Source organism: Strigops habroptila, chromosome 2 (assembly GCF_004027225.2).
Source record: "Strigops habroptila isolate Jane chromosome 2, bStrHab1.2.pri, whole genome shotgun sequence".
NCBI lineage: Eukaryota > Metazoa > Chordata > Aves > Psittaciformes > Psittacidae > Strigops > Strigops habroptila.
In genome coordinates, this window is record NC_044278.2 from 33,637,984 (window position 1) to 33,665,600 (window position 27,617).

At 46.3% G+C, this 27,617-nt stretch overlaps 1 protein-coding gene across 3 annotated transcripts; it reads right to left on the reverse strand.

Moving 5' to 3' along the window:
• Positions 1 to 11,996: 11,996 nt before the first annotated feature.
• Positions 11,997 to 25,825, reverse strand: SIK1 (salt inducible kinase 1). Of its 3 annotated transcripts, none has more exons than XR_003989947.1 (14): positions 25,530 to 25,825; positions 25,180 to 25,405; positions 24,098 to 24,214; positions 21,410 to 21,473; positions 21,041 to 21,202; positions 20,635 to 20,759; positions 20,398 to 20,521; positions 19,171 to 19,394; positions 18,782 to 18,931; positions 18,025 to 18,147; positions 17,553 to 17,782; positions 16,598 to 16,873; positions 15,814 to 16,045; positions 11,997 to 15,012 (listed from the first exon to the last, which is right to left on the reverse strand). XR_003989947.1 is itself a non-coding variant. In XM_030475729.1 (14 exons), exons 2-14 carry the CDS (start codon positions 25,330 to 25,332, stop codon positions 14,595 to 14,597), a joined length of 2,394 nt encoding a protein of 797 aa, XP_030331589.1. In that variant the 5' UTR covers positions 25,333 to 25,405; positions 25,530 to 25,825; the 3' UTR covers positions 11,998 to 14,594. The 3 variants fall into 3 exon arrangements, 2 of the variants coding, with proteins under 2 accessions (XP_030331589.1, XP_030331590.1); XM_030475729.1 differs by having other exon boundaries at positions 11,998 to 15,012; positions 17,557 to 17,782; XM_030475730.1 differs by having other exon boundaries at positions 12,696 to 15,012; positions 17,557 to 17,782; positions 25,630 to 25,825.
• Between the last annotated feature and the right edge of the window lie 1,792 nt (positions 25,826 to 27,617).

Sequence of the window (27,617 nt, forward strand, 5' to 3'; positions counted from 1 at the left end):
CACCAGATCTGTTGTTCTGGTTCAGGGTTAGGGAGGAGAGTTGATTTCTTTGTCTTTCCTTGCATGGAGGTGGTTTGTTGCCACAGGCCAGCCTGGCTTTGAGGCTGTGGCATGTGCAGGGCTGGCAACCAGGCCAGCTCCCTCTTCCCCAGCAGCCAATTTTCCCAGGCAAGAGGTCCCTTTTCCTGGTGCGGGCACCTGCACCCCCCACTGCCTTTCCTGGGAGGAGCAGGGGGACATGCTGCTGGCTGGCTCTGGGCAGCTCCATCCCACCATCTTTCTGTGTGCAGCATGAGCGGAGTCAGTGAGAAGCAGCCACAGAGTCACCGCTCCATCGCGGCCACGTGCCAACAGCCTCAGTGCAAACTTGCTGAAAGCCAGAGGCTATTTTGGTGGGGGTGAGGGGAGGAGAGGAGCATGGTGGGTTGATGCCTGCAGCACCACTCACCATTTCATTGTCACTGCTGGTTTTGACAGGTGAAGGGTGGCAGAGCTGGTCTGTTCAGTGCGATACATAAGGTGCCACCACCCCGGGTGTTTGAGGGTTCTGGGCAGAGCCGCTAAACTGAGTCCGGCCACTGCACCTACGCACCCGTGGCTCCAGCCAGTCGGTGCCACACCTCCCTGCCGCCCCAGTGCTGCCACACAAAGCTGACAGCAATGCGTTGGGGAAGGTGAGGTGAAGGCTGGTGCAGGTGACCTTGAAAAGCTGGGAGAGAAAGCTATTTGCATGTGTACTTTAGTAAATATTTCCAAGGAGCCTAACGAAAACTCTAATCGTGAGCCACCTTCAAGCATGCTGTAACGACAAAGGGAAGCTCAAAACCATGAACTGGATAATGCGCTGAACTAATACATATTCACCACTGCTCATGTGGAGGTTGCATCAATCAGATCCACTTCATTCCTTGTAGCCTGATCCAAGACAGGTCATGCATAATCTTTTTCTTCTCATTCAAGTCTGTGTTGGAGACCGGTGGTTACAAGTTCTGTTTACCAGGCTGTGTCGCTGAAATGGGTTAGCTGATGACTTTGGTGTGGTGTGTTAGGAAGGATTAGTTTCTTTGTGAGCGTGTACACATGTACATATAAGTTTTTCTTCTTGAAACCTTCAGGGACAAATCTCTGCTAGGATATATTTAGCAGAAAACCCCAAAGGAACATTTTTCAGACTTTGGTTTTTTTTTTCCTTTTTTCTAAACTCTTTTTTTCCCTTAAATGAAAGGAAAAGAGAAGAAAGACAAGGTGTGAGAATAAGATAAAAAAGAACAAAAATTTGCTAGGATATGTAAGGAGGAAAGCATGCAAACGCAGGACTGCATGGTCACATAAAAATGAGGCTAGAAGAGGAATAATCAGGTTGCACAGCCCCATGAAGCTGGACCAGCTGCACATAAACCTGCTGTATTGCAGGTCTGAAATGGTGCAAATCTGTGGTGAAAACTCCCTCTGCTCCCCCACACCCCCCCTCCCCACAATAGCTTGCTTTTTCCATTCACCTTTCTCAGGCCCTTTAGTTACGAGATGGCAGAGACCTATGGAGCACGGGTGGAGAAACACAGAAAGCTTGCAGTGCGTGTGGAAAAAAGAAACAAAAGAAAACACAGAAAAAGACCAATGATGTATGAAACCAATAACTAAAGCTTTTCACACAGCCTTCTTCCTTAATTACTGTATTTAACGCCACTGGCCTAATCAAGAACGTAACGCTGTGACTGTTCACTCAGTCGTGACAGACCTAGCACAGTATAACCTCATCCCCACTCCTCACCAAGTTCCCTGAAGCCTTTGCAATAGCATCCTTCATTCTCCAACCCTGCAGCTTAGAAAATAAGTCAAGGATGGCTACTGAACTATATCACTATGCTCTGTATGCCAAAATGACTAGTGTTAATATGCCCAGATTATAGCAAATACCTACAAGCCACACAAATCCCTGAAGCTGAAACCGACCTGGCAAGCTTACCTCTAAATATATTTCCATATTGGAATTCCTTGGGAAGCAGATTTACCTCAAAATGTGCCCTCTTGCTCTCCTCTATGCTTCTGTATGTACAGGTCCCTCCACCCAGCTGTGACCATCTCAGTGTTTGAGTAGCTCTGCTCTAAACTAACTTTGCAAAATGACCTGGTTTAAAAATGTTTAAAAAAAAAAAAAAAAAAGACCAACTTGTATTTTGGGGTTGTTTTTTGCAAGCTCAGACAATTTTGAGCTCTTGCTTCAAGCATGCTCACCAAAAGCATTGGGCTGGCACCCTAGAGAGCTGTGACAGTTACCTTTGGGAGCAGGAGTGGTGGTGAGCTGCGGGGGAAGAGAGGACATGGAGCACATAGGGCAGATGTACCAGCAATTTACCAGAGTGCAAATACCTATTCATCTGTAACGGAGTAAATTTAAACCTCTACACATCTGGGATGTGATTGTCCTCTACTTGGAGGCCTTTTCTGTCACTTTGACAATGTAAAATGTCCTCAAGGGGATAAGTAGCATTCCTGTTCCCTTTAAATTGAATGCTTTGGTTGCAGTGGGATCTGGTTCTGCACAAACAAAGATCAGAGAGTTCTCGTTATAACATGAAGTACTTAGGCTGTGGAGTAACGCCAAGTTCATGTTGTTTGGGAAACCCCATTATTATTACACTCCTTTTTAATTTCCTGGCTTCCTGGTGGCTCATCTTCCAACCTGAACTTTGCATTCTTTTCTCTCTTTCCCATCACTTAAGTTATATCTGATAAAAAGGGAAAGGAGTAAATGTTAATGAAAATTTCAACAGACCATCGAAATTCCTTACCAATGGTTGTTATTTTCCAGTTGCTTCACAAATTTGTTAAATTAACAGTCTCACTCTCAAATATACTTGCAGATGCACCACACTCATGCTAAAGCTTAAGGGATTTGTTCAGAATGAAAATGAGGTGGAAAAAATATATCTGTGCAGCTAATGCCTCCACTCTAACCCCTCCAAAGTGTATAGGCACCTAGCAACCTATCCCAGTTGAAGCTGGACCACCCTCCGGAGAGAGGAGTGTGAAGTGATAAACACCAGTGAGAACAGGACTGGGCAGGGCCATAAAAAATGGGATAACAGGAATTAGCTGAATAAGTAAGAAATAAATGTCCTATTTCTACAGTCCTGTTCCTCATCACTGTTCTGCAGAAAGAGTAAGTAACTAAATTAAGCAGAAGAACCTTTAGGAGGAATATGACGGGAAATGAAATCCTGACAGCAAGGTCTATTAGGCTCTGAAATGGTCCCTCCAGGGAAGCAGCGGACGCTTGAGTCATCTGAACAATAGACTGGACCAAGTGCTGGAAAATATACAGGAGGGAGTAGATCTGCATTAGCAGAGGGATGTCTCGGATGCCCTAATCGGTTGTTTCCATCCATAAATCTGGGATTCTGTGACAAGACCTTAGCCAGAAGGCAGCCCCGGCAACATCACAAATGGATACACCCATATTATGTACGTTGGAGCTTGGAGTGACCACAGTGACTTGCATGTTATATGTTTGACGGCTCATATTTTGGGAACATTTTAGTATGTAAACTGCTTTCCATCACCCATAGATTCTGGATCTGACACCTCACCACCCAGACCATGTCCTATTTACAGGGTAAAGAAAGAGAGCGGGGACATTTGTGCATGTTAGTTATTCTTCGTAGTTAAAACACTTGGTCCAGACCCAGCTCGCTAGCTTGTGAGGCCTTCCAGCTTCCCTGCTTTTTAATTCTAGTGATTGACTTCTGGGGGACTTCATCTGGGAATTTTTGTGGGAAGGAAATGCCCACAGGTCTATTGATCTTAATCCAGGAACAACAGAATGCAGGCCCTTCTCCCTGCACCACAAACTAAAAAATCATAGTACAGAAGTAAATAAACAAAAAACAAAGATTAAATTATTTCAAAAACTGTGATCATCTTGGTTTATAATACTGCACACAAGCCACCTGCTAGATTTTAATACCTTTAGTACCAACATCTAGGAGTTTAATTCTCAAAGAAACCATCCTCTTCTCACATGAATACAGTATTAACATGAGGAAGCAGGGACCTGTTTTCCAGTGTATGGGAGAGTTAGCATTAGACGTTCCCTTCCTTATCTCCTTAAAAAGAAGGTTCTCTTTCACACCTATGCGTGTACATGCCCGCACACCACTTCTGATGGCTCAGCCAAAAGTCAATCCTCTAAAAAAAATGAGGGTTCAAACCCACACATAACTTTCCTGAGCTCCCATCCCTGCTCTTCTTTATCTATCCCCAAAAAATGGGATGGAGTGCCCCACTTCAAGCCTTTTTCTTCTCTGTGTCATCAAAACTCAGCACCCCTCCTGACTTCCATCCATCTGAAAGCATCAGGACCCGCTGGGTGCTGACTGCTGCTCACCATGCTCCAACAAAGGGCAACCTGCCTGTCCCAGTCCCCCCTCGCATTGCTCATGGTGGAGTCCATCAGGAAAAGTTGCTGTTAGTAAGCCCTGAAAAGCCTTATTAGCCCCTCATTACCAGGCAGGACTGACAATAGGTAATAATCGACAAGCCACTGAGGCAAAGGAAAAGCTCCTGAGAGTGTCATTATTAATTCGGGGAATATAATTTTGTGTGGTACTGAGAAATTGCACTGATTCGGGCTCTGAATGCAACACAGCGAGTTCAAAGCACACCATGTACGTGTGTATTCACGCATACAGCAGCAGGGGCACATGTGCATTCCCTCTCCTGATGCCTATCAGGCAGGAGAAAGGAGGTGAGCTAGTCTGTACTGCTCTAGTTTGACTGGGCACGTCTACAGCCATAATCACATCTGATCCCTTGTCTTGCCCTGCCAGATGCCAGCGCTGATCAGCGTACTGCAGTGGCAACTCTGGTTTCCCCATGCCGCAGCCACCTCCTGCCACCAGAACGCAAACACCACTTTGCCCAGGTGTCTCAGAACTCAGCTCTTTCCATTGGGCCTGAGAAAATAGCCAAGTTCTCTGCAAGTGTTTAAAAAACATTTAGCAAGGTCTGGAGCCCTTTGGAATTGCACCCCTCACCTGCCTGGGTTAACCCACTCCAAACATCCCACCTGCCTGCAACCTTAAGAGCTCCAGTCTTTCAAAGGGTGGTCCCTTCTAGCCCAGCCACCAGCTTGGCCCCAGGGGCAAGATGCAGAAAGACAAGGATGGGGAGCTCTCCCTGGCTCCTGCTTCAGCCCCTGGTGCTGGCACATAAGGACAGCAGGAAGAACACGGTTCATCTCTGCAAAGAGAGGGAAAGCTTCTCTTTAACACTCCAGCCAAGTCCTGTTTCAGTGATGTAACTGGGTTTGAGCAGGCAGGGGAGTGACTAGGACGGTCTCAACACGCAAGGTCTTCTGCAGAGTGCAATTAGGAGCTGCTGTGATTTCCTCATCAACTTTGGTAATGGCTTGCATGACAGGGGAAAAAATTAGTAATGCTGGAAGCCTTTATTCTTTTAGTGAGATTTCATTCCTCTGACAAACAATATTCACCTGAAAGTATGATCTCAGAGATCACAAAGCCAGCTCAGCTCACAGGCAAGGCTTGGCAGTGGTGTTAGAAGCCATGTGCTGGCACATCAACCCCTCTGCAGTAAGCTCCAAAGCAGCCTGTGTCCAGGCCACATGTGCTGGAAAACAGGAAAAAGACAAACAACAACACAAAATCCCTGGCCTGCCCATGTGGCCGTGGAATGCAGAGCAGGCATCCACAGCACCTCAAATTCATCAGCTAGCTGCTGGGGTGCCTGGCTCTTGCTCACTCTGCTGCACAGAGAATCAGTGTTTAAGGGCACATCCTGCCCTGAGGAACTGGTTAATCTGATCACTCGAGGGATGAATGCAGCCAGTGACTTGATTGCATTTACAGTGTTAAGCCAGTTGTTGAATCCAGTTAGTGACTGTTGGCTGCTTGTGGGGTCCTGCATGCAGAGAAATGGATCTGCTCTGAGACCAGAATGGTGCTTACAGGTTTGTAAAACAGAATCTGGGCTGAAGAACGACTGAGCATTGCTACACCCCACAACCCTTGCGTCCGCTACCTTAGAGTGGGCAGGAGCTGGGAGAAAGTGGATTTCACAGCTTGTGATTAACCCCAAAATGTGCTGAGGAGGACCTCTGTGCAGAAAAATTATTCACTTCCCTTTGAGGATAAATAGTCAGGTTATGACAAAAGCCCAATAGTCCCAGGCAAATTCCCCTTGCTCCCAGAGCTTTAGCAGCACGTACCACCTCATAGCTCGCCTGCACCAACACCTCAATCACTGTCACAGCATCTCCCACCACTTGTGCCATTCGGGTGGTAGAGGAGACACCAGCATTAAATTCATCAAAGCTGCCCAGAGAGCTGCTTACATCAGTAAGTGGCACAAGAGGGAGACTAGGATTCCCATTTCCCCCTGCAGCTGATGTTCATCTTCCCGGGCTGAAACGCAGTTTCTCCTCTCTTCCCTCTGGAGAGCACACATCCCACCACACATTGGACCTCCTTCCAAGCAGCAGTCAGAGTGCAGAGTGTGCTGGGTGTCCTGAAGTCACTTAGTCCCGTCAGCTCTCCTGTTCCTCTCTGCTTCTTGCTGCTCTCATGGGAACACAACCCACTGGGCCACATCGTTTGGATGCCTGCGGCTCATCGGGTCTGTTGTTTGGTGGTTTACAACAGAGATCCAAATAATTAAGAATTAAAGCTACATTTCTGTGACAAAGCCATTATGAAGACATCTCTGTAGCCTTTTATAACCATCTTACCTCAACTAGTCTATCAAGAAGCCTTTCTTCCCACCAGGGCAGAGAGCTACCCTTTTACTCACCTATTTAATTGAATTCAAAGTGTACAGACCTCCTTTGCAGAGAGGTATTAACCCCCCTACCCCGCAATTAAGACCAATACCCCAGATTTTCTCAGACATACCAATAAAATGAAAGCAGCATGGGTCATATAAATAACTGCCTGGTCTGTCCAGCTTTGCAGTTAATTTGGTGGCTCTGTGTCCCTGTTCCTGTTGTACTCTCTTTCCATGAACAGAAAGCAAAAATGTTGATGGAAAATGGATTTCAAAGGCATGTGCATAAGTGTTCCTGGAAATCTAATTTTACATTTTCAGTAAAAGCATCTCCTACCATACAAGGGCTGAGCAGGAAAAAACAATAGGACCTTTAGCTGACCACTGCACTGCTACCTTCACTTCTTGGCCAAAGAGTAGAAATATCCCAGCAATACAAGAGTGATACTGTTAAGCAAGCAGGACAAAGCAGCTAAAATGAAATCATTTTGTTCATGTGGCATGAACAGAGGGGTTGGGCTTAAAGCTCAATTTTTTGCAAGATGATGCTTGCAGAAGGAGATCTGTTTGGATATCCAGCAGGCGGCTGGGGATAATGGGTGTGAGAGGCCCTAAATACCCATCTACCCATTGAGTGTATAGATGAGCTCACCAAATGATAATAATGTTACTTTACCAGGAAATGGGAAAGAAATTATCAGCAAGAATAGGCAAAAAACCACTTAGCTATAATTTCTGAAATCCTTTCCAGCTCTTGACTAAGATATTTTTGTTGCCACAGAATAAACCAAGGAATGATAAAAAACAGTTGCCCAGGGTAGCAGAAAGGGACGTAAGACAGAGGAGAACTAAAAAAGCACCCCAGCATGATACAGGAAAAGCTCCATCAAAAATAATGAATCTAAATTCCCTGCCTTGGTGGCTAAAGAAACAAAGGATGAGATTGTATGGCTCTAGAGCTCATAGCCTTAATGTGCTGTTAATAGCGTTTATATCATAAAGCAGAGTTGCTGCATTAGCTTTGATTTAGCAACGCCAGTTTACTTCAGCTGAGGAAGTGATCCATAAATTCAACTCTGCATCTCTGTAAGCACAGTGAAGGGAGAAAGGCTTGCTCCTCCCTGGAGAACATAATGAGGGGCCTGCTGGGCTGACCTGGGCATTCCCTGATGCCCACCCTGCTGTCACTGCTCTGTTACCTGCCTGTGAGGTGCAAAAGGGACAGCATGTGGCCTTTGTGGCTCAGCCACTGGTTATACAGACCCATCCGTCCACTTGTGGTAGTTCTGCTGGATTTCGTGCCCCACTCCAGCCGTGCTCCAGTGGCTGGCTGCACAAGGAGCAAGCCTCAGAATCTCTCTGAAACTCAAGCGCCAGGAGAAGAGATTTTAGGATAAACCAATAAAAGTAATATTAGCAGATTGCTGGGACCAGGAGGTTTCACTCAAGAGCTCTGAGGGAACTCAGACTCGAAACTGCTGACCTATTCAGTACAATACCACAGCAGCTGTTGAAATGGCGAGGCACCACAGGAATGGAAGGTGGCAAATATTACATTCATTTTTAAAAAGGGTTTTTAGAGGCCATCTAGAGACCTGTGGGCTGGAAAGCTGCGCAAGACAAATTGACAGAAAGTAAAACAAGATCAGAATAGCTAGAAATGCAATAGAATGGGAAAGAGCAAAGTTTGGAGAGTGAAAGCTCGGGCATTGCAAATCCCGGGCAACTTGGCATATTCATAAAAGACTGAACTGCAACCAAGTGGAGAGTGATCTCAGAAAACTGAATGACAGGTTGGTGAAATGACATATGAAACTTGCCAGCAGCAAATACAAAGCAAGAAGCATGAGGAACACCAGCCCTAGCCATACATCAGTCACGAAGGACACTTCAGAGTCACTGAAAATTCCAGCTCACTGCTCAACTGTTGTCACCAAGGAACAAAAAAGAGCTTTAGGAATGACTACCGGATGAAGGAAGAATGAAAAAGTGAGCACTTTCTAGGGTACCCCTGCCTCAAACACAGACCAAGAAGGAAGTAGAAGAATAGGTGAAGGTACAGAAGAGGTGGCACAGAAATGTGCAATGGTTTCCATAGGCAGGCAGGCTAACTACAGTCACGTTCTTCTGCTCGGTCACCTCAACAAAGAGGGCATGTGAGAGAGGTCCCAACAACTCATGAACAGCGGGGAGGTGTGAACAGGGAAGCCCTACTCATCATGTCTGCTATCACAGAGGAAAGCAGCATAACCCAAACTATTGGGCTGGAGGTCTAACACAAAGAAAAGGAAGTAATGCTTTCACACAATGCAAAATTGAATTATGGCAGTCGTTGTCACTAGGTGCTGTGAAGGCCACAATTATAAAAGAATTCCAAAAAGGGCTAGCCAAATTCTTGGAGGCTTGACCCATCTGCAGCTGTCAAACACAATGACCCCGATGCCAGTCAAAAATTCCCTTAACCGCAGTCTGCTCTTTACTGAGCTAGTAATACCTCAGAGGGATTGTGCTATGCTTGCCCTGTCCTTACACCCTGTCCCTAAGAGCCTGCTTCTGAAATGAGCCACCTGATTAGCTGGACCTTTGGTCTGAGCCGCTATCACTGCGTAAGACATTACAGATAATATAAGATGTATATTAAGAAGCTGGATTTTATTGCAGGTGATCAAATTTGTTCACCTTGCGTGAATGTCTTGCCTTTGGCAGGTGCTAATATCTGATGCCTGATATCTGAAAAAGCATTTCAGTCCTAAAAATCTATCTATCATGCCCCTGGCTGTCTGTACCAAAGACCAGCTCTTTCCTGATCTCCCACAGATGCTCTGCGGAATCCATAAGCCATGACAGTGGATTACCTTTATCATTGATTTAACTGTCACCACTAAAAGTAGTTAGCAGTCATGAAATAAGCCAGCAACTGTATTTGAAGCAACGTCCTCCTGAGGCACATATTTCCTTTTATCAGTTCTTAAATTAATTCTCCTTCATTGCATGACGTGCCTTATTCTCACTTTGCAGGATGAGTAAAACGGAAGCACTGATCACTTTCTATCTCATGCACCATAATTTTGTACGCTCAACTGCTCTCCCTTCTGCCGCTTCTCCTTTCCAGCTGACACAGGCCAAGATTACACAAGGATGCCTTTTGCCATGAGGAAGCCCTTTCATCTCTGAGGTGTGACTGATGCTCTGGACACAGTGAAGGAGAAGGTCATGGATCCAGGGATGAGTTATGCATCATCAACTGGAGGGCAAGAGGAGAGAAATGGGTGAGAGTCCCTCGCTACCACGGCTGGACCACACTGGCACCAGAGTGCTCAGCTTGGTGTCTGCACTCGGCTTGCTCCGTGCAAAAAACAGCCTGTGTTTTTCATTTCTACCAGTGTAGGATCTCCTGCCAGCTCAAGGCATTTCCTTTCTTAAAAAAAATAACAAGGTTTGATCATTCACTTTTGGGGATATCTAAACTTGCCAGCGTCTGTTCCATCTGGAATGGGGGGGAAAAACACCAATCCAGGACTGGGAAAGAAAGGAAAAGGAACTAGGTACCAAGTTGTAATGTGGGAAACGAAGCCAAGAAAAACAGCATCTCAAGAGATATTAAAACCAAAAACAAACGTGGTAAACAGGAGCAGAGACAGATTTCAGAGGAAAGGCAGGAAGACAGTGACTAAAGCACCAAGAGTGAACCAGTGTACACATGGAAACTGAATCCAGAGTCCCAGGGTTTCTTTGTTCTTGTTTTTCCTACCATTTCACAGAAATCATGATGCTGTCAAGATCCCTCTATACCCAAGGGTCAGTGATGTCAATGAAAGTTGGAGGAGCTGCACTGATTTATATCCATTAGGAAGCAACTTTCTGAGATTTCCCAGAATTACTGGGGTTTAAAATAACGCCCTGAGAACCCAGCTGAAAACAGCAGTTGGGATTATTCTTAAACCAGGCCATACTGAAAGCTAGATTAAAAATAATTAAAAATACTTCCATTATTTTTTTAATGGTTGCAAAATTCCTAACTTTGGATGGTCACAGTGAAAACAAAACCCTAGGAAAACATGTGCATGACACATTTGTACCAGTTCAAGAGCCATGGCAAATGGATACAGAGCTCTACAAATTCCAGCTCAGCAAACGCCTTTAGAAAGCAAAGTAAATATTATCTCTGTTGCCCCCAGGCTTTTGTTTAACTTTTTGATCTACCTTCCCACCACTCTCCCCTGCCTTCAAAATGGGATAGATGGATTTGAAAATAACAACTTCAGAATAAGGATCTAAATTTTTTCACCATTGTTTGTTGGGAAATGAAACTGGGCTGGTTTTGTTTTGTTTGGTTTTGTTTTCTGAGTGTTTGCCAGGATAAACTAGAGGTTGCAAATATTTAGGAGTCCTTCTGTATGTGAAACCCCTCCTCGCCCTCATTCTAAGTGCATGTGCAGAATACAAAGCCCTCAACCGCTCACACCTTGTGTCCTTCGTGCAGATGACAGCCCAAGGCTATGCATGTCTCTGAAAAGTGCAAAGGAAGCAAAAATGTAGTGAAGTAGAACTGGGAAGGAGGCTGAGGATCTGGTTCCACAGTCTCTATGCAGTCTCTCCTTCTGCACTCTCCCTGTGGCATGGCCGATGGACCCCTTCCCCTTCCAGCCTCCTGCCACCCAACCTCTTCCCCTCCTTTTGGCCATTCCCTCCCCAGCCCACATTCGGTAAGTAACATCTCCTCCAGGTTCAGTGCCACCACCTCAGATCACAGGCAGCCACACTGGGTGCTCTTGAGCAGAGGTGCATCCCTGCCATGGTCACAGTGGGAACCCAAGCGTGTTTAAAGCCAGGCAAGGCATTGCCACAGTGAAGGGCAGCCGGCGCTGTACACACATCATGGCCTTAATCTGGAAGGGGCCTCTTTCAGATGAAGGTGATGGGGATGGAGCGCTCAGCTGGTAAGGACTAACTCACCCTTGGCCATTTTCACTCCACAGACCTCTCTTACTGTCAGATTTTATAACCCAATTACTACAGACTTGGGTTAGATTCAGACAGATTGCCTACCAGAGAAAGGCTCAATATCCCATTATCAGATTTGTGAGCCCGCCATTCCTCTTCATTTAGTGAGTAATAGAAAGTGTCAGTAGTGTCCTATGGAATTAGGCTTTACAACAAGCCTTAACTATGCAAGTCATATACACATGTATCAGGTGAAACATATGCAGGACAACAATTTTAAAACCTTTTTTATTTAAATATTAAATAAAACACATCGACTAATCATTTTGGTGTACACCTCTCATTTTAACATAAGAAATGATTGTTCAGTCATGATAAAAAATAAACTATACATCTCAATAAAACCAATCACGTAGTGTCTTTAAATACCCTATTGGATTGCAGTCTGCAGCACTGTCAAGGTATCTACAAAGAAAACCCAAACTTTTTAAAATGACCTCTTTCTGCTCCAGCAATAATTCCAAAGAGGTTCTACAGCAATTGGAAAAGAAAAAACAAAAAAAATACTATGAAAGTAAAGTGCTTGTCATTGCTCAGGACAGGAAACAAAAGAATCTGTGGCCTTTTGATTCATGGCGTTAAACAAAACAGCGAAGAGGAAATTCTGCGCTTGAAGTATGTGTGCTACCCCTTACAAAACCGAAGGCAAAGTGGCTGCTTTGTGATGAGCTGGCTTCTTCTTGCCCTCCTCTCCAGCCATCTCCACGCAATCTGGTTTTTGGGTTGGGTTATTTTTTTCTGTTTTTTTAAACCACACTAAAAATGAGCATGAGACTTTGGTGTTTTCTCTGCTGCAAGGCACCACTCATTAACAGAAATCTAACTCAAGCAATTTTCTCTCACTTTGAAGCTTCCAGACCATGTAGCAGCAGTGGCAAGCTGGAGATGCACCAGTACAGACACACAGATACAATACACAGATAAAGAAGTTGTTTATGGAGAGCCACAGACAGAGACACATGACATCTTCAAGCCTTCCTACTCCCACCAATTAACCTGGTCGATCTTTGGCTTTTTTCTTTTTAAAAAAACAAAAAACAGAACAAACCAAACAAAAAACAGGTATTGTATGACTTGCAAATGTGTAATACTGCAGGTTGCACAAAGCCAAGGTAACTTGAAGGCACCCCGTGTCACACTTAGGGAGATGGGTCCTTTAAGCGTTCAGACAGAATGCAGCTATCTCCTGACATTTGGCTGGCAGCTTCCAGCCAAGCTGGGTGGCTGTTTGCTCATCTGCTTCCAAAGTTTGCACACTCTACCCACCTCATTTCTGTAGGAACACAGGCTCTTCTCCCCGTTATACATAGAGCTTCTGTGGATACCGACAGAAGCCATGCTCTGCCTTGGAAGGGGAGTGGGGTTTATACCAGAAACACAATGTAAGCATATTACAAAATATAAAAAATAACTAGTGTTATACAGTTTTCTGCTTCCTATTTATATACATATACAGCATTAAAAACCATACGAAAAAAACCACCACCTATCTAATCCAAAACCTCAGTTTGCTAATATGCCAAAAACAAACCAACCAAAACCAAACACCCAAAGATTGTGCTGTGTTACTCACTTTTAATACAGTTTTGCTCAGAAATAGCTGTACTCCGTTAGAGTAGAATTCTGTTCTAGCCTATTCCTTTTGTCTTTGTCAGTATATAATTATAACCTCAATATTGCACATTTCCCCAAGAGTCAGTTCTGTTTGGACCCTGATAATGAAATGCATAAAAACACAATTAGCAGCGGAAATAACCATGTGCAGCACTAAGAAATACCCCTCAGGCTACTTGGTAGGCAACCTCCAGGAGGGCTTTCCAAAAAGAAAACCCTTCCCATCACCCCACCGGTACTAACGCTTCCTCCTCAGTGCTCTGCAAGAATATGAATAAACTTAGCATTTATAAAAAGATTCCTAGAGATTATTCAGACTGACAAAATATATGCATATGTGTATATGTGTATATACACACACACCCTCCCCACCCCCAAACAAACATCCCTGCAAAACACCAGACATTATGCAATTTGGATCCTGGTATCAAGGGATACATTTTCAGCAGATTACTTGCTTCTGTACTAATTAGAAGGGCTTTTTAAGCTTTTCCAGCTGATGCATCAAGCAAGAAGTTCACAGTTTTCATTTAAAGTATGTGTATCTGGGAGGTGTGGAATGGGGATGTTGGTTCCTTTAAATAAAATGAGTGTTAACAGGAGGGGAAAAAAACCACCCAACAAATGGCAATGCTTCCATTTTTGTCTTCTATGAATGCATAATGCTGCATGCCACTGTTTTTCTGTTTATTTTCTTTAAAAGAGGTAATCATCTTCACAAACCCATAAATGAATATTGTGAAAAAGGGAGGCTCTGGTCCCTTCTTTGAAAAGCCTCTCCCTGCTGTGTCACCACTACTGACAGCTGCTAATCTTGCATAACAGCAGAGCTGTATTGGTCTGACTTAAGTACAGTACCGAAGAGTTCTTCCCCAACCACATCCCTCCCTGTCCCCACAAATGCCCCACCCATCCTCCCCACCATTATTTTTCCTTTAAAAAAACTCAGTTTCTATTCATATTTGTTCAGTGCAAGAGTAGTAGAAGCAAAAAGACATACATATTGCTTGTTTCAGTTCTATAAAGTTGCCAGCTTTCTGAGCCAGACAGCCTCTTCACATACTTCAAAATTTATTGCTTCTGAGAGTCACTCATCCACATGACACCAGCCAGCCACGGAGCCACATGCGCCGTGGAACACTGGTGGAAGTTCTTCACAACAAGAGCAGTGTGAGCTGCAGCAGCCAGGGCTCTCATTTGACCAGGACGAACTTCCCTAGCTGGTTGGAAGTCAGGTCCTCCATCTCGCAATCCCCGTGCTGCAGAGTGACAGCATCATAGCTTGGAGACTGCGCAGAGAAACTCTGCTGCTGAGAGAAGGTGGTGCCAACTGGAGAAACGTTGCTGCTGATGTACAGGTGCGTGTCTAAAAGGTGAGCTGCTGAGGACACCGGTGACACGCTGACACCAAAGAAATGAGGTTGGAGCAGTTGGCTGTTGCCAAAGGCCAGCTCAAATGAGTTCTCTCTTTGTAGCTCTGACAACAGAAGAGAATTGGATGCTTTGCAGGTACCTACGCTATCAGAGGAGGGGACGCCATTTGTTGCAGCTGTCTGAGAAGTCTGGGGACAAGCTGTCTGGAGTAGCTGGTGATGCTGGAGCTGGAGCATTCTGAACAAAATCCAAGGGTGGAAGAGGTTAATTTGCATTGCTAGCATGGTTTAATGCTTTTCTTCCTCCTTCCTCACCCCCAACCCTGACCATAACTTTCCCCTTTGCTTCCTTCTCTCTATCAAACCTCTCCTTACCCAGCCAGCACAATTAAAGCAAGCCGACCATGCCAGGGCAACATGTTTTCACCTGGCTTTTCTCCTCATTGGAGAGGGCAACTATCACCAGAAAGTTATCTAGTCGCCACATGGCCTGCTAATAATAGATGTTCTAGAGACAACATGTGCAGATAAACCGGAAACTCAATTTTCCATCTTGCTTCTATGGGAATGAAGAGGTGCCACTACACATGACATTTGAGGCCACTGGAATTGTGCCTCCTTTGTGGGCTGTAACTTTTCCAAATTACAAGGTCTCACTTCCTTGTCATGGGAAAATTACAGGAGGAGGCAGAGAAGGAAAGAAATCATTCCCAAAACTAACAAAGAAAAACACAGCTTGCAATGGGGAGAAGTCATGTTTTCCCCCACAGTACCAAACTGCTTCTCAATTCAGCGACCTCGAAATGCTTGGACGTTGAGATTTTTAAGTGGAGCTGCACGTCCTGTGTTATATATGCCAATGCAGGAAGCCACAAAGGAAGCCAAGCAGTTTATCTGCTGCCACACAGCAAAGATGGAGGATAGGAATCCCCAGTGACCAAACTCTCCAACCTCTTTTGCTGTGTTTACTCCTCCTTGCTTGCCCCTAACCAAAGTAAACCCAATGAAAACAGCAAAACTCCTCCGGCCAGCTTCTCACCTCTGCTGCTGTAGCACCTCCTCTAGGAGGCTTCTTCCCTCTCTGCTGCTCCCGCTGCTGCTGTACATGCAGGTGTTCGGCTGCGTGTGTTGGAAAGGGCTCATGGCACTCCTTGCTGCCCGAGATGAGGAGGACTGACACACCTGCCGAGCAAAGCCTTTGATTTTATTCAAGCCGAGAAACCCCTTGGCTCGAGCGTTCTTCCGCAGCTGCTGCCTAAAAGCCTTCAAGCCTGTGGGACACGAGGAAAAGAAATGCACTTTAATCCTCCTTAGCATTTGCCTAGGAGCCTACTTTACAGATCAGCCTTTCTGGGCAGCTGCCTTCATTTGCGTGCGAACCGCGCTACAAGAGACCGTGACTCTTCAGATCACGTTCACCCTCTGCCTGATGGTCAGAGCAAGATTTATGCAATGGAACAGGGTTTGGGACAGCTGCACCCTTGTGTACATGGGCATATGCACAGCGAAGGAGAAACCTGACAGAAATCACGACGTTGTGTACCCTGTATTTTAGGAGGAAGGCAGAGCCTGCCATCCCACTCATGGCAGCAGAAATACCTCATGGGCATGCTGAATCGGTTATCTGAGAACCTCTCATCTAGGCATCTTCCTCAGGGCATACAACCCTCCCTCGGGGACCCTGAATACAAGAGGCAGAATAGCCAGGTGGCTGGCCCCAGTGTAACACTAACACAGGCAAGCAACTATCCCTGCATGCTACCCTGTTCTAGTGGCTGTTGGAAGGGTGAAATTCCCCAGCAATAAACCAAGGAAGACATTACCTTGAGTTAATGAGGTATCAGATGCTCGCCTTCCTTCTTGGAAGCTGACAGGCAGGAGAGAAGCACCTCCCATGCAGCCCTGGGCTTGTAACACCGGAGCATCAGACTGGGAAGCTAGGAAGGGCGACGTCATCCTAGCTGTGGCTGGGCTCCCCGTCATTGCCTGACCTGCCAAACAGCTGCTCAGGGCCACTGAGCTGTCATTTGAAGATGAAGTAAGGCAGCTGTCTGAACTAGTTCCCTCTGTGGGGCTTGCAGAAGAGGATATGACTATACCTACGGAGGGGAAGGAAGGAGAGAAAGAGCATTCCCAACATGAGCATGGGAAGGAACAAACATAACATCAGAGACTTCTGCCCACCTACACTGGCACTAATAAGCAACTGCAAGCTGGAGAGGTGTCCAGCAACTCGTGCTGTCACAGGGCTTGACTCCAGCAAGGGGTCATCAGCCAATAACCTCAGTTTGGGCTCTCATCCAGTTGGCAGGACTCCGCCAGTAACCACCAGGCTATGCTGGATCAGGCCTAGACTGTTTCCTTAGCTCTAACACAGAATTACTGTTTTGTGAACAGTTTTGCTTGTGTGTTTAGTTCATAGGGTCTGGATGTACCAAATACAGATAGTGATGGCTTTTTTTTTTAATTCAGGTGCCCCCACTTTTCCCTGGTACAACAGCAGAAGCAGGCAGAGAAGGGTTATGTCCTGCTTGTGAGAATGCTCTCCTCTAAAGTGATCTAGCTGAAATACAACAGTGCAATTTCTCTTCCTTCAGGGCCATGCTTATTCATAGGAAGTCAGAACTGGGGAGGAGAGAGCACAGACCTCTTTTCTGGGCTTTCCTATCCCAGTCAAGGTAAAATGAGCACATACTCCCCAGGCATTTGCCCACTGGGGCACTCCCTCTCTGTCCTTCTCCTCTAACTATGGACACCCTCTGTCTTTCCCAGACTTACTTACATGGAGGGACATGCTGATAGAAACGAGTGGTCACTTCAGCCAGCGTGTGCCTTCTGCTGGTGTTGCTGGGGATGTGGACAGGGTGGTCATATGCCTTAATTTCATCTTCCAGCTCCTTCTCTTGCCTCACTTCTTCACTAATGGTGGTCTCCAGCAGGCTGTTGGGGGAGATGGAGCGGTTCCGGAAGAGCCCATTGAAGTTGGGATCCACAGGGAAGAACACAGGCTGCAAAACATGTCACATCACACGAAGGGTGTTTCACTTATTTCTGCACTACCTTTTAATACACTTCATAGCCCTGTGGCGTGTCTTCAGTGGGTGTATTGTTTGAAAGGCTACCATGACACCGTGCCCAAACGTCAAACAAAAGACTGGAGGGAGAGAACAACAGAGTCACAACCCCTGTTGTTTTGGATTGGCACAACAATGAAAAAAAACTAACATACAGTTTAGCTGAGAACACAAACCTGCAATGGATTGCTCATGTCACAGTCCATTTCTGCCTGCAAGGATGGCTGAATCAGGCTCTGAGGTTGCTGGTAAAGCAGAGATGATCGTAGGGTTTCACTAGTGAGACTGTCCTGAGGCATCTGGAGAGAGAGCGAGGCACAGAAGCCATCACATACACCGCAGTTCCACATGACTTTTCAGATACCGGAGGCTCAAGGAATTCCAGAGCCACGTTCTGTGCAAGATTTCTCCACATACTTTCTATGAAAATTAACAAAGCTAGTCTTTCCATGCCAAAACAGACACAAAACTTCTCCTAAGTTAGGCAATTTAACTGGAATTCAAATTTAATTTGAAAAGGCACCCAAAGCACACTTTAAAGGGGGTGGGAATGTTAGAAAAAATGCACAAACTGACTCATGAAGTACTTCTGAGGATCCTATGGGGCATGTAACAAAGAAGTGTAACCAATCTCCATGCCGAAGAGGGCAAATTTCCATGAGAAGCCTCATCTTCTGGCTCATATTGACCTGCACTAAAGGCAGACTATTCTTTGGATCATGACCCACAGCCACTTTTTAGGAAACAGGCTATTAGTATTCCATCAACCTCCTGCTGAAGAACAGTAGGCTGTGCCCTGTGAGAGGGCACCAATATTCAGAATTGGTTTTCAGAAGCCTGAGAGTTGCCATTTTGTGTTTTCCCACAGCAAGGGGCAGGAAAAAAAAGAGAGCCAACAGACACAGCTTCCCAAAAGGTAATGCCCTTCCTTACCTCAACATTGCTGATTTCGGAGCTCCTTGGCCTTTGCTGACGGCCAGTTGCCGGACGACTTGATAGCTGGCTGCTTCGATACTCCTTCAGGCGCTCCAAAAGCAGGTAATAAATTGCAGCAAAATGGTTGTAGCTGCTGTTTTGCAGAGACTAGAAGACATTGAAAGGACCCTTGAGTTACAGGTAACTCAGGATATAAGCAGCCAAAACTCATCACTAAGGCCTCATAACAGTGTCCTACAAAAGTAAGTAAAAAGCCGTAAGGGCAGTGAGGATTCTACTGCACTGTGACACTGGATCAAGGCTCATCACTGAATGACGTACATATGACTGCACCATTGGCATTCTGGTAGTCAATGAAGATATACGTAAGGGGCAAGCCCTCTCACCTCAACAGTCCTCTGCCTGTCAATGCCAAGCGTTTGCATGATCCCAAGGACCTGCTCATTGTAGTCACCCAGGTTAGAGTTGTAGTTTTGCATGGAAAAGGACAAAGACTGCTGCTGTTGAAGAGATGGGTCAGCTTGCATCCACTTGTGCTGCTTTATTTGGGAAATGGTTATTCGCTTGGTTGGGTCCACGACCAACATCCGTCGGATTAGTGTTTCACAGTCTGGATGACAAAGACAAACTCATGAGCAAGGGGTAAAAAAAAACAGCACAGCCCAAGGTCACTGCTAAGAAACCTTCCCAACAACAGTGTATGATGTCTATGAAAATGAGAATTAAAGGATTCTGAGCAGCTGATGCCTGACCTGACTACCAGATATTCAAAACAGCGCTAGAGACATCCACACACATTTCACAAAAGCAACACGTCACTACAGGAAGTGAAGCTGTATTAGACACCGGCAGGTTCCAGGTGACCTTGCGCCTTGCAGGAAAGGTAGTTTTGAGTGGATGCAGGTTTTACAACGTTACATCCACTCAAAATACGTCAGAATTTAGTGCAGAACACCATCACATACAACTTTCTGGACCCTGTATACTGCTTATTTGTTTATAACCAGGAAGTCAAAGCCATTCATGACTACGACTGATAAAGATCAGACTTCAAAAGATACCCTTCACTTGAAGACAGAGGCACATTCACTTGTTTTCAAATCCGAATCAGAGAGAGGTGATAACACACTTCAGTTCCTTTTTCTCACCAGACTGTTGGAGGGCTCAAGAAATAGTGCTAAGTCCCACTCTTTCTGCTCTCCTTGACAGCATAGCCACACTGAAATATGCCCCTTCTGCACAGCTAAAGTATCTTAGAAGAACTACACCCATCTCAGCATTGCAGGCTAGTCTCATTAAAATCCTGTTTTCTCTCTTTTGTTAGTGATTATTTCTCCAGCTAGGGTGTCAAGTATTTTTATAATCATAGAGATAACCTAAGAAAGGAAACTACAGCCTTTTAGATGCACCATAAAGCAGATCCCAGAAAAGAAAACGCGTGCAACCAGCCTCTCAACTATAAGGGCTGCCCTACAGAAATCACCAGACATATAAAGACAAAGTGACTGCCAGCTGCAAAACCAGTCCCACCTGTCACTGCCCCAGGAAGGAACAGGACAGCTATTCCCTTACTTGTAGCCTCTTTGTTAACATTAAGGATCTGAAAAAAGCACCTTCAGACATGAAGTAAGGGATGCGGAACCGCCCCTCCAGCACTCTTTGCCTCAGCGTTGGTAAATTGGGTCCATCAAAAGGCAGAGAACCACAGACAAGGACATAGAGCACCACTCCAAGGCTCTGTCAACAGGAAACAGCACAGCATGTGAGTGACTCCAGCAGAAGCAATTATCTTGAAAGCCCACAGACCTCACAAACTGTGAAATGCGATTTCTAAGGAATATCAAGCTTACCCATATATCAAGGTGAGGTCCTTCATATTCTTTGCCTTCAAAAACTTCTGGAGCTGCATAAGGTGGGCTCCCACACCACGTGGAGAGGGGCTCTCCTGACTTGTAGAAGTTTCCAAAGCCAAAGTCTGAAATGAAGTTAAAAATCTGGGGTAAGGCATCACTCAACTGCATGCTAATCATTTCAGAAGTAGCAGAAAATGCAGATATGGGAGCAGCTGTATTGTTTTCTTCTCTGCCTATTCATTTATGCTGTTCTCTTTTGTCCAGAGGCTATGTTCAGGGAAATACCAGTAACTTTTGTTTTATTTTCAGTTACCATAAACACATTTATAGGATCACCCTAGGGAGACTGAATTTGACTACATGCCTAATGTTGTTTATAGAGTAACCGCATATTTCTTATTACCTGCTAACTTGATATTCATGTTAGCATCTAGCAGAAGGTTTTCTGTTTTGAGATCCCTGTGCACTATGTGGTGGCTGTGACAATATTCCACCGCTGAAAGAATCTGCCAGAACTTCTTCCGTGCTTCGCTTTCACTTAAGTGCCCATTGGAGGTCAGATGATCTGCAAGACAAAATGTAAGAGGCACGGGATTTAGAAACACTTGGCGGAAAAATTTCACAACCCTGCAGGTGCTGCGCTCGCAGTTTGACAGCTGACAACACCAACCCTGGATTTTTAATCAGAATGCAGGTATTACTCCGGAATGACAACAATAAAGCCATGGTTTCTAAATCTAAAGAACTCTTAGCTCTGGCAATGAGGACTTACCAAACATTTCTCCATTCTTTGCAAACTCAGTAACAATGTAAAGCATATCCTTTGTCTCCATAACCTGTGAAGACACAAGAAGACATGCTTAGAAAAACCGCAGACCCCTGTAGTTTCATTCTTTTTTCCAAGTGTATTCTCAAACCTACGAGTTCAATTATTTATCTGCCACAGCAGCTGGCAATAAAGGCATCTAATTTTGCACCACAGTGTTCTTTCCAAGCAAACTGGTAATGAAAAAGATAACAAATCAATGCTTATGTGTCTACAATATACAATGGCTTCCCATGCCATTGTTCTCACCATTACCATGCCACCTAATTTCCATAAGGTAACTGATGAGCATTTCGATAATTTCATACACTTCCTTGAATGCTTTTTCTTTTTGTTAAAATATGCATTCACAGTTTTACAATTCCTTTGACATATTTTGAACATGCAAAACCACTTAAAGTTTATATAAAGTCATCTTTGTTTCAAGGCTTGCAGCTACTCAGGTCAGGGGAGACTGCTGCAACTTGGACAAATCAAGAAGTAGTATCAAATACCCTGCTCCCATTTGGTGTTGGCCAAGGACATGGCAAGCCTCCCATGCAAGTGACAATAGGTTGCTGTTTCTGTAGCAGCAGTCCTTGATGCACATCAACAACTGTCAATATCTAGCTCAGCCTACACCTACCAATCTAGTAGCAATTTCCTTTGATTTTTTTTTTCCTTCAGAGGAAAAAAAGCAAAGACCTAAAAACCAAACAATGAATGAGAAATGCTGAGCGTTTCCAAATTCATCTTCAGTTACCATGGCACATCTTTCAAATGTTGCATTTCAGATTTTAAAATAACAACGTTTCTCTAGAATTGGACACTCAAGGAGCAGATATTTTGCTTTGGAAGGAGAAGGCTCACAACAGGTTAACAATCAAAAAAGCATCAATACTACTTCAAAGGCTGTAATTTCCAGGCTCCTAACATGTAACCTTTTTCTAAGACTCTTGTCCTCCCCTCACTACAAGTACACACAGACATAAAACAAAAATAAACAAACAGGGAGCAAAGGAAGAGAGGTTCCCAGTTTAAAAAACTGAAGGAAAGTGTTCTGGGAAAGTTGCCAGCTGGATGAAATTGAGACGCAGTGCTGAAACTAAAACAATGATGAAATAATACAAGAACACACACCCTACATTGGTATGTCATCTAATTCCATCCCTGCTTCTCAGTCTCCACCAAACAGGTAAAGCACCAGTTACAACAACAAAGAAAAGAAAACTTCACTGAAAAGAAATTGTGGTCCACTACCAACGTCATTTGCTCCATCAAGTGAAGTGGTTCAACTAGTTGGAATTTAACCTGCTTTTCTAAAAGCTTCAAAATAGTATTTTCACCCACATCATTCCACTGAAATGAAATCAACCATACTGTTAGAATGCTTCTGTATATCCTGTCCTGCCCTATGGGCAACAATGACGTCAGGTGCTAACACGGAATCATTTTTGTTATGATGGTTAATACTATAAATATCAAGCACTTCATGTGTGTCAAAGTCTTTAAAAATAATGCCTTGCCTAAGCACCTGCCTTACTGGCTCTTCAGCCTTACACGTTAATTACACGTTTTTTTCTTTCTTTCTTTTTTTTTTAAAGCTAACAAAACAAACGGTAAGATTGCAGCTGATAATAGTGTTTGCTACTGCACACAGACTTTCAGACCTGCTGCTTCACCCGTCTATTCCTCTCTCCCCTCTGCCCTTCTAGACAGGTCCAGACTGACTGTGATACCTCTTCCCTGCTCACTGCAGGGAGGGTGGACTAGATGACCTTTAAAGGTCCCTTCCAACCCAAACCATATTATGATTCTATGATCTTCTTAAATCCACATGGCACTGTTTATTTAAGGTGATTAAGAGGAACTTACACCAAATGCTAATTAGACTGAATATTCTGAATTCGCAAAGCAGTCCTTGCTCACTGGACAATGTGTGCACCACACATTAATTTCTTCTCACTGGCAAACATGCCCATCAGAACAGAAACTGAACAAATTTAATCCAGAATTCATGTTGTGACACTCTACAAGGGGAAAGATACTTAAAATTCATTTTCAAAACTACACAGACTGGAACAGAATAACCAAACAGGTCATTTTTTGATGTCTTCTAAGATACCAACATTCACTGACTTTTTCTTTTCTACTTAGATTAGAATTCTAATTCTTAGATTAGATTTCTACTTAGATTGATTTGGTTTCATTGTCGCTGATTTTAAATCCCTTCCACTCATGCAAACTCAACTTTTGTGCTTTCTTTTCTGCTATCCTACAGGAGTTTAAGTCTTCTTCTTATCAAAAGCACATAAGAAGTTCCAGTCATCTAGACTGGAAAAGCAGAAGGGTTTGGAAAAGCAAGTTATAATCACAGAAGTTCAGACAATCAGCTCCTCAATCTGAAACAAACTTCAGCCTAGTCTAAAATTGCAAATTTTACACTGCATTTTGCCAAAAGGCTGCCTAATGCACCAGAATCTTGTTCAAACAATGATGAATGACTTTAAAAGAAAAAATCAATTTATTTTAAGTGTTTTCCAAAAAGTATTTCAATAGGCATCCTCTCTGCAAACATTCGACGCAAAATCATGTGCAAGAGAAGAGCACAGGCGTATCTCATCTGCGTGCTGCACTTCAAAGCTGCCCTCTTACCTGATAAAGCTTGATAATGTGGGGATGATTCAAAAGCTTCATTATCTGAACTTCTCTATAAATCTTCTCCAGATTGCTTGGGTCTAACCTGGTTTTGTCTATTATTTTTATTGCAACCTGCAGATTTAATAAAAGAATAAAATAAAACAACCCCGGGTATTACAAAACAGGTACTCTTAAAGTTAAGATCTCTAGAAAAAACAACCCAAACCAAAACCCTGCGCACACACACAACTCACACAATCCAAGCAAAGTAGCTTTTAAAGTAGAGACTTGACAAAGCTGATTCTGTTTTCCAGAAGTGCCCAGAATTCACGACACAGAGCGTTTTCATTTTTCTTTTCTACGTCAAAGGATTACACATAAGGTAGTGAACAGAACTGCTGAAATTAGCACTGGACAGGATTCCGTAAATCTTTTAATCCACCCCATGCCAGTGAAAAACAGATTCCCACAACAGACTATTCTCTACCAGAGTGACTGATAGGATTTTGACATACACCAGAAACATATAAACGGTTGCATGCCCGTTAATAAATTATTTCTGCAAGTTCTTTGTTCTTCAAGCACGCACATTGAATGAAAAAAATCAACCCGTCTAAAGTCTTCAGAAGGTCTTTAATTTGTCGGACTTTTTAGTAAACTAGGACGGAGTAATTCAACAAAACTACCAAAACACTCAGTAATTCAAGGCCAGGTTGGATGGGGCTTCGAGCAACCTGATCTAGTGGAAGGTGTCCCTGCCTATGGCACAGAGGCTGGAACTAAATGATCTTTAAGGTCCCTTCCAACCCAAACCGTTCTGTGATTCTATGGAATTTGGGATTTCATATATCCTTGCTCAGTTTTAATTTGAGGTGGGCTCTGTTGGACACACCGGGAAAACGTGAAGCTCCCGCGCAGAGCCCCGTCCCACCGGCGCGCAGCCCCGAGGCACGTTAAGCCCGCCGGACCTCGCCGAGCTCACCGCCGCTCTCCTCATCCCCAGCTCCAGCTTTTCTCTCGCGGTGCTGTCGGAAGCAGCCCCGCCGGGCGAGCCGCAAACCCCCGCACAGCCACCCCGCAGTGTGCTCCGCACCCACCTGCGTTTTGGTCACTCGGTGCCTGGCCAGTTTGACCACCGCGAAGTTGCCTTTCCCCAGGGTCCTCTCGATGTCGTAGAAGCCGACTCGCAGAGGCCGCTGCTGGCCCTGTCCGGCGGCGGGCACCGAGCCGTACTCTGACATGATCACCATGGCTCGGGGTGGCGGGCAGCGCGCGCGCCGCTCCTAGGGGGGCACCATCCGCGCTGCACGCGGGCGCTCGCACCTGCACGGGGACACGGGCACAGGGCGCACCCCCGTCAGACTGGACCGGCGCCGGGCAACGAACACCCCCCGCCTCCCCTCACCGTCCCCTCCCCTCCGGACCCGGCGGGCTCCTCCCCGCTTACCCCCGCGGCCGCCCCGTCCGAGCACCGCGGCAGCGCCGGCCCCGCGCGCTCTCTCACTCCCTCATGCTCGGCCGTCGGAGCGGTCGTCGAGCCGCCGTACCTGCCGGGCGGGCGGGCGGGCGGGCGCTGTCTGCGGCTGCTGTCGCCAGTCTGTGCCGCTGCCGCCGCCGCCGCGGTGGGGTGTGTGCGTGACTCAGAGTGACTGACTGACTGAGTGACTGATGGTGTGTGTGTGTCTGTGTGTGTCTGTGTGTGTGTGCGTGCGCCGGGGGGCAGGCGGGAGCACGCGGGATGTCCCGGCCCCCCCCTCCACGCACACCCCGCCCCTCCCTCCCTCCCTCCCTCCCTCCTTCCCTCCCTCCCGCCTCTTTTCCCCCCGCCCACCGCCCGAAAGCCGAGACGGGGCCCATTGACGTCACTTTGACGCCAGAGAGACGCGCGCTCGGGCGCGAGGCTGAAGGGGAGCGAGGCACCGGGCCGTTGCCAGGGAACGGCGCGCGCTGACGCGCGCGCTGATGGAGCCGTCGCTCGGGAGACGGAGGGGCGGTGACGTCAGGGCGGAGGGAAGGGCGGGGGGGGGGGGGGGGCGCGCCTCTCCGCTGTCACGTGACGCGACCCGTCTCCCGGCGGGGTCGCCCCCTGCCGGCGCGCCCCAGTCGCCATCAGCCGTTAACCGGCTCGTGGCCGCGCCGCGCGGGGGTCCCAGCAGGGTTCGCGCGCCGCCGCGCTGCCCCGCGTGAGGGGGGACAGCCCGTAGTGACCCCCCCGGCCCTGCCGGCGGCCGTGCCGGGACCCGCCAGCACCATCCCAGCCACCGCGGCAGCCGTCGCCGGGCGGCGGAGCCCGCCGGGTATGGGTCCACCGACGGCGGCTGTCCCGGTGGCGGTAGGGAAAATGTGGCTGCAACCCGGCGCGGAACGTGTTTTCCTAATCCCAAAGTACAGGCAGGGCCGTGGCTGCCCCCCCTTTGCACCAGTGCCCGGCGCGGGTACTGACCCGCCTTCCCCCGCGCAGCACCGGCTTCCGCTCCCGGGGTTGCGCGGCCGCGATGGACGGGAGCTGCTGGGGGGCCTGGTGCTGACCGTCCCCTCTGGCACACAAAATGAGGCCGACGCGGCCCGGGGATAGCAAACCTCTGGGTCCACCGGCTGGTCACAGGCTGGAAGGGAAGTAATAGTAAAGAGCACATACATATATATGTATATGTATATATATCCAGTGCCGTGGTACTTGTGCAAGTTACATGTTCTGAATACACCTGCGGTGCTATTATCTCTGGTCAGCCTGGAAGTGAGGTTTGAGAAGTCACCTTTTTGGCAAGGTGACTCCTGACGGGGGAGGCTGTTTGGGATTGAACCTCAGCACCCTGGAAGTGCCCAGGAGGTTCCGCTCAAGGTCAAATGTGGAGCGGCAGGTGCATTGAGTTCTAACACATAGGTCTTCAGCCTTCGCACAGCAAGTGAGCAGGATGTGTGTACATTTGGTCTCAAATTCCAGTTTAGCCTCGAAAATAAGCCTTGAATGATGCCTGCCACATCTGTTACTCAAGTTTATGAGAGCCAGTCTAGGCTTTTTTCAGACAAGCAATTCTCCAGCCAGCAGTTGGGCTTCTGGCTGGGAGACCATGTCTCTTAGCCTGAACCCCTCGCCTGGCCATCATGGCCAGTGGTGCACTGGGTGGTGACCTTCCTCTTCTGTCCAGAGGCACCATGTGGATGGGATTTTCCAGACTGCTTGAAATAAGGCAATGCCTTGGGTGGAAAAGGCAGAGCTCTGCTTCACACTGAAGACTTCAAAGCAATCGGTATGCTTGTTTTCACCTGCAGTTGGTGGTCTCCTTCATGGTCATTCAGTGGTGCCTGAATGACTTCTGAAGGGCTCAAGAGGGACCCACATGGGAGGAGCGGGAGATTTTGGTCAGTTTTTAAAGATTTATTCTAAAGAAGGGATGAGGAAAACTCTGTATAAATCAAATTACATGGTACATGAGCTGTGTGTCATCAGCACGCCTGAGAGAGATCTGTCGGGACATTCCAGTGAAGCAAGCAAGACTTCCTCTGCGTCTCTTACCTAACAAACGATTTTGCT

Coding starts and splice junctions, on each gene's coding strand:
- SIK1 (XM_030475729.1), bottom strand. CDS start 25,332: ATGGTGATCATGTCAGAGTACGGCTCGGTGCCCGCCGCCGGACAGGGC. Junction 21,203..21,409: donor AAAGAATGGAGAAATGTTTG/GTAAGTCCTCAT, acceptor TTTGTCTTGCAG/ATCATCTGACCTCCAATGGG. Junction 16,046..16,597: donor TGATACCTCATTAACTCAAG/GTAATGTCTTCC, acceptor CGTGTCCCACAG/GCTTGAAGGCTTTTAGGCAG.